This window comes from Nerophis ophidion, linkage group LG20 (genome assembly GCF_033978795.1).
Source record: "Nerophis ophidion isolate RoL-2023_Sa linkage group LG20, RoL_Noph_v1.0, whole genome shotgun sequence".
Classification (NCBI taxonomy): domain Eukaryota; kingdom Metazoa; phylum Chordata; class Actinopteri; order Syngnathiformes; family Syngnathidae; genus Nerophis; species Nerophis ophidion.
In genome coordinates, this window is record NC_084630.1 from 42,813,883 (window position 1) to 42,821,382 (window position 7,500).

Genomic DNA, 7,500 nt, shown 5'->3' on the forward strand with positions numbered 1-7,500 from the left:
TAGCAGAATGGAAACACACGGCCCGTGCTGCGTTCAGCATGATGTCATCATTTAGAAAACACACACTCTCATTTAACGCGTTGACGTGTTGCTTCCGTGAGAGGAATACTTTCCATCTTCAAGCAAAATAAACCACTTTAGAATTGGCCTTTGTTTTGCTAGGAGATGCACACACACACACACGCACACACACCATGCCCGCACCATGTTTCTTTATTTATGCATTCTTACACACTAATATAATATTTTCTTTCCTTTAATGGTGTCAGAAAGTACCAGCCTGGAAGGACAAGGGAGGAGAATAAGTGTGTGTGTGCCCGAGCACTTTCGTTAAGTTAACTTTCAGTTTCAATACCTGTCCAGGCAGTACAACCACGGTGGACAAAAGCAATGTCTATTTTAGAGATTGCTCTGACCTTTAAATAGCTTGGTTCTCTCTCTCCAGCGCTGGTATCCCAATTTGTTTGCCTTTACTTTTTTTTCCAGGCTATGGAGTGCCACACCAACCAAATTTTCGAAGAAGAAATAAATATTTTATACATATATTAGCCGCACCCGACTATAAGCCGCTGACGTATACTGTTAAAAATATTTTGTAAATGTTCACCTTAATTGTTTCCACACTGTGTCTGTAACACGGCAGTAAAACGGTGGATCAAACAAAACAGAAGTCATGGTCATGAACGCACTAGCTGCGGAAGCTAGCTCACCAATCAGCTAAACAGACTGAAAATGTTTTGGTGAATTTACGAAACAATTTAAAAAAAAAGAATGCCATTGTACATAAAAGCAGTGAAGTTGTCACCTTGTGTAAATGCTAAATAAAAAGAGAATACAACAAATCATTTTCATCTTATATTCAATTAAATAGACTGCAAAGACAAGATATTTCATGTTTACACTGACAAACTTTGTTATTTTTTGCAAATATTAGCTAATTTGGAATTTGATGTCTGCAACATGTTTCAAAAAAGCTGGCACAAGTGGCAAAAAGGGGTGAGAAAGTTGAGGAATGCTCATCAAAGACTTATAATGGAACATCCCCCTAATTGGGAACAGGTGGGTGCCATGATTGGCTATAAAAGCAGCTTCCATGAAATGCTCACTCATTCACAAACAAGGACGGGGCGAGGGTCACCACTTTGTCAACAAATGCCTGAGCAAATTGTTTAAGAACAACATTTCTCAACAAGCAATTTAGGGATGTGACCAGCTCCGTAATATCATCAAAAGGTTGAGAGAATCTGGAGATATCACTGCAATAAGCGATGACATTACACACCTTCCATCCCTCAGGCGGTACTGCATCAAAAAGTCAAAATCGGTGTGTAAAGGATATCACCACATGGGCTCAGGAACACTTCAGAAAACCACTGTCAGTAACAACAGTTGGTCGCTACATCTGTAAGTGCAAGTTAAAACTCTACTATGCAAAGCCAAAGCCATTTATCAACAACACCCAGAAACGCTGCCGGTTACGCTGGGCCCGAGCTCATCTAATATGGACTGATGCAAAGTGGAAAAGTGTTCTTTGGTCTGACGAGTCCACATTTCAAATAGTTTTTGGAAACTGTGGACCATAGAGTAGAAGAACCATCCGGACTGTTCTAGGGCAAAAGTGTAAAAGCCAGCATGTGTGATGGTATGGGGGTGTATTAGTGGCCAAGGCATGGGTAACTTACACATCTGTGAAGGCACCATTAATACTGAAAGGTACATACAGGTTTTGGAGCAATCCAAGCTACATTATCATGGACGCCCCTGCTTATATCAGCAAGACAATGCCAAGCCACGTGTTGTATTAAAAGAGTGCGGGTACTAGACTGGCCTGCCTGTAGTCCAGACATTGAAAATGTGTGCAGGCTAAAATATGAGGCGGGAGACTGTTGAACAACTTAAGCTGTACATCAAGCAAGAATGGGAAAGAATTCCACTTCAAAAATGTGTCTCCTCAGTTCCCAAACATTTACTGAGTGTTGTTAAAAGGAAAGGCCATGTAACACACTGGTAAAAATGCCTTTTTTGCAATGTGTTGCTGCCATTCAATTCTAAGTTCATGATTATATTGCAAAAAAAATAGTGTGAACATGAAATATCTTGTCTTTCCAGTCTATTCAATTGAATATAAGTTGAAAAAAGATTTGCAAATCATTGTATTCTCTTTTTATTTACCATTTACACAACATGACAACTTCACAAATTTTGAGTTTTGTAAGTTAATAAAGACTGAGAGACTTATAAATGTGTTAGCATATTTGCTAATACCAACAACGCTAGCTTGTTTACATTACCATAGCATGCACAGATATGCATGAAAACACACCTACAGACCTCACACATGGGACGATTCGGTAAATATGAATTGTTTTAGTTATATTGCAAAACTTACAAACGAGTGTTGAAGAGTCATTTTCAGCAAAAACTTTATGGACGGTTCATTCTTATTTAACTAAGAAAAAATCCCATCGAGATTAAAAACCTCTTTTTTAAGGAAGTCCCGGCCAAGAGGCAGCAGAGTTACACGTAAACAGAGGTGGGTAGTAACGCGCTACATTTACTCCGTTACATTTACTTGAGTAACTTTTGGGATAAATTGTACTTCTAAGAGTAGTTTTAATGCAACATACTTTTACTTGAGTATATTTATAGACAAGAAACGCTACTCTTACTCCTCTCCATTTATCTACATTCAGCTCGCTATTCGCTACTTTTTTTTTATCGATCTGTTAATGTTTGTTTTGGTTTGTCACAGACCTTCAAAGTAGAATGCCTGCGTTTCACCAATCACATGCAGTCACTGGTGACGTTGGACCAATCAAACAGAGCCAGGCGGTCACATGACCCGACTTAAACGTGTTGAAAAACTTATTGGGGTGTTACCATTTAGTGGTCAATTGTACGGAACATGTACTGTACTGTGCAATCTACTAATAAAAGTTTCAATCAATCAATCAAAAGTGTAAAGGAAAAAAGACACTTTTTATTTCAACCGTACTTCCCGTCAAAAGCCTAAAGACTGATCGCACAGTTCCTGTCTTCACAATAAAAGCGCCGCTCCATCGCGCCTGCGCTAACAAAATAAGAGTCTCCGAAAGCCAGCGCAAACAAGCTAGCAAGCTACGGAGTTTGCCGCCAATGTATTTATTGTAAAGTGTATAAAAACGAATATGGAAGCTGGACAAATAAGATGCCAAAAACCAACGACTTTCATGTGGTATTAGACAGAAAGGAGGAACTTTTTTTCTCCTCCATTTGAAAACGTGGACGTTATCAGCACTAAACTGTCTGATTCCAATCAATGCAAGTCATCAGAATCAGGTAATACACCAACTTATATTCTTGTCTTCATGAAAGATAGGAATCTATATGTTAAACATGCATGTATATTCATTAAAACACCTTTAACATGTCAACAAAAACGGCAAAATAAAAAACTATAAATTATATACTGTATATATAAATGTATGTATGTATATGTGTATATATATATATATATATATATATATATATATATACACACACATATATATATGATATGTGTATGTATGTATATATGAGGTAGATCACCTCGACTTGGTCATTTATTAAGTAATTGATAAACGTTGAAAAACTTATTGGGGTGTTACCATTTAGTGGTCAATTGTAGGGAATATGTACTGTACTGTGCAATCTACTAATACAAGTTTCAATCAATCAATCAATCAATGCCTACTGAGCCTATGGTGCTGTTGATTTATTGTGGCTCAATGTGCCTTATTTTAATGTACTATTATTTAATATATATCATTGTTTTAGTTGCTTAAGAGATATTCCTGGCTCTGAATTTGCTCATTGCTATTTTTATGTTTTTTTTATTATTTGTCGCCGTAATCAATAAACAATCAAGTTACTCATCAGTTACTCAGTACTTGAGTAGATTTTTCACAACATACTTTTTACTTTTACTCAAGTAAATATTTGGGTGACTACTCCTTACTTTTACTTGAGTAATACATCTCTAAAGTAACAGTACTCTTACTTGAGTACAATTTCTGGCTACTCTACCCACCTCTGCACGTAAAATTACATTCACATTATATGTTATACTTCCGGTGCAACGCACAAAACAGGAAGTACATTTTCAACCCGCAGTGAGCAAACTGGTCCAAAATGCGACGCCTTAGCACAAACAATAACGCACCTTTTCAGCGTCTTGGCTTTATACGAAAACTATTTGTTGAATACAAAAGAAATAATCTGTAAATTAGCCGCACCGGTTTATAAGTCGCAGGGTTCAAAGCGTGGGAAAAAAGTAGTGGCTTGTGCTCTGGAATACACAATACTCCTTTTTTTGTAGAATAAATTGCTAAACTTTCACTCTGGTCCCCTCCTGTCATTTGTTGGTCCCTTAGAAGTAAAAAAGCTGGACTGTGGTAATACCTGGCGCCAGTGTTCATTGAAGATGCTCTCTCGCTCCGTCTCCGCATCCAGCAGGTACGAGACGAACTGCTGGAAGGTCGGTTTGATTCCGGCCGCAAACGCCTCGGCCGCAGTTGCCGGCACACTTCCCGAGAGGTTGCCGTAGCGACGCAGGATGACCGAGCCAAACTGGCGGTAGAAGTCCTCGTTGGGCCTGACGATCAACAAGGCGAGTTGTGTGAGTGACGGACGGATCCGTAAAGAAGTCTCCAGGTGAGAGTGGCACCTTTCAAACTTGTTCCGGAAGGCTGAGATGAGTCGGACGAAGGGGTCGCGCACGAACAGGAACTTGGTGTAATGCTGCAGCTTGAGCTCCATCAGGTGGCGGGAAAGAGAGCCGTAATGGCGCCAGAACCTGGTTAACACACAAATGCCAAAGGGGGCTAGTCAACTCCACATTTACAGGAGCTGCTCAAAAGGAGCAAAAAGTGAAATACAAACCCTGTTCCCATATGAGTTGGGAAATTGTGTTAGATGTAAATATAAACAAAATGCAATGATTTGCAAATCATTTCCAATCCATATTCAGTTGAATATGCTACAAAGACAACATATTTGATGTTCAAACTGATAAACATTTTTTTTGTGTGCAAATAATCATTAACTTTAGAATTTGATGCCAGCAACACGTGACAAAGAAGTTGGGAAAGGTGGCAATAAATACTGATAAAGTTGAGGAATGCTCATCAAACACTTATTTGGAACATGCCACAGGTGTGCAGGCTAATTGGGAACAGGTGGGTGCCATGATTGGGTATAAAAACAGCTTCCCAAAAAAAATGCTCAGCCTTTCACAACAGGTGGGTGCCATGATTGGGTATAAAAACAGCTTCCCAAAAAAAATGCTCAGTCTTTCACAAGAAAGGATGGGGCGAGGTACACCCCTTTGTCCACAACTGCGTGAGCAAATAGTCAAACAGTTTAAGAACAACGTTTCTCAAAGTGCAATTGTAAGAAATTTAGGGATTTCAACATCTAGGCTCCATAATATCATCGAAAGGTTCAGAGAATCTGGAGAAATCACTCCACGTAAGCGGCATGGCTGGAAACCAACATTGAATGACCGTGACCTTCGATCCCTCAGACGGCACTGTATCAAAAAACAATATCAATCTCTTAAGGATATCACCACATGGGCTCAGGAACAGTTCATAAAACCACTGTCACTAAATACAATTTGTCGCTACATCTGTAAGTGCAAGTTAAAGCTCTACTATGCCAAGCAAAAGCCATTTATCAACAACATCCAGAAACGCCGCCGGCTTCTCTGGGCCCGAGATCATCTAAGATGGACTGATGCAAAGTGGAAAAGTGTTCTGTGGTCTGACGAATCCACATTTTAAATTGTTTTTGGAAATATTTGACATCGTGTCATCCGGACCAAAGGGGAAGCGAACCATCCAGACTGTTATCTGCGCGAGACAATGCCAAGCCACATTCAGCACGTGTTACAAAAGCGTGGCTTTGTAAAAAAAGAGAGAGGGTACTTTCTTGGCCCGCCTGCAGTCCAGACCTGTCTCCCATGTGTGGCGCATTATAAAGCGTAAAATACAACAGTGTCGTTAAAAGAAAAGGTGATGTAACACAGTGGTGAACATGCCCTTTCCCAACTACTTTGGCACGTGTTGCAGCCATGAAATTCTAAGTTAATTATTATTTGCAAAAAAAAACAAAGTTTATGAGTTTGAACATCAAATATGTTGTCTTTGTAGCACATTCAATTGAATATGGGTTGAAAAGGATTTGCAAATAATTGTATTCTGTTTATATTTACATCTAACACAATTTCCCAACTCATATGGGAACAGGGTTTGTATATACATTCTTTACACACAAAGTGATCTATTACAACTGTTTACTTCAAGAGAGGTCCTCACTCTGTTGTAATAAGTGTGTTATTCCAGCCAATGATAATATATTGCGATTTTGGGGTGGAAAAACCACACTATGTAATTATATGACCCAATCTAGACAACCTCTCCTAGTCATGGTGGAAAAGAAAAAGAAAATGCAACAAACACAAAAAGCCCACGCACATAACACAACCTGCTCGCTGAACTTTGTGGATATGATTAAAAAAAACGCACCATAAACAAATCAAAATGACACCCATTTAAGTCTATTGCAATGCATGGTGGGACAAAAATGCAAAACCCTTCCTGGACACGACTTATTCATGTTTGGTGCATTTCAAGGAGGTCCTCACGGAAGTAAACAAGGTAGGTGTTGAATTTTTACATACTCCTAATATGTACATGATAGTGATACAATAATCTAATACAATACATAATAATATAATATAATACAATACATATATACACATGTATATACATATACACAGTACACACTAGGGTTGTCCCGATACCAAAAAATCTTGGTGTACATGAAACATATGTTTATTATTGTAATTTAGTCCTTAAATAAAATGTTGAACATACTAGACAACTTATCTTTTAGTAATAAGTAAACAAAGAAAGACTCCTAATTAGTCTGCTGACGTATGCATTAACATATTGTGTCATTTATACACCTATTATTTTCTACACATTATGAGGGGACAAACTGTAAAAAAAATCTATTATTAATGTACTTGTTCATTTACTGTTAAAATCTGCTTACTTACTGATTTAAAATGTTCTATCTACACTTCTGTTCAAATGTAATAATCACTTATTCTTCTCTTCTTTGATACTTGACATTAGTTTTGGATGATACCACACATTTAGGTATCGATCCGATACCAAGTAGTTACAGGATCATACATTGTTTCATATTCAAAGTCCTCATAAGTCCAGAGACATATGGGAGAGTGGCCGTGCGCAACCCGAGGGTCCCTGGTTCAATCCCCACCTAGTACCAACTTTGTCACGTCCGTTGTGTCCTGAGCAAGGCACTTCACCCTTGCTCCTGATGGGTGCTGGTTGGCGCCTTGCATGGCAGCTCCCTCCATCAGTGTGTGAATGTGTGTGTGAATGGGTAAATGTGGAAGTAGTGTCAAAGCGCTTTGAGTACCTTGAAGGTAGAAAAGCGCTATACAAGTAC

At 38.7% G+C, this 7,500-nt stretch overlaps 1 protein-coding gene across 1 annotated transcript in view; it reads right to left on the bottom strand.

The window, feature by feature from the left end:
• Positions 1–7,500, bottom strand: part of LOC133539150 (carbohydrate sulfotransferase 12-like) — a 30,908-nt gene that overhangs the window by 2,510 nt on the left and 20,898 nt on the right. The window contains exons 4-5 of the mRNA XM_061881259.1: positions 4,685–4,813; positions 4,420–4,612 (exon numbers count right to left, since the gene is read on the bottom strand). Coding sequence (XP_061737243.1) covers positions 4,420–4,612; positions 4,685–4,813 — 322 coding nt within the window. The remainder of the gene's footprint in view (positions 1–4,419; positions 4,613–4,684; positions 4,814–7,500) is intronic.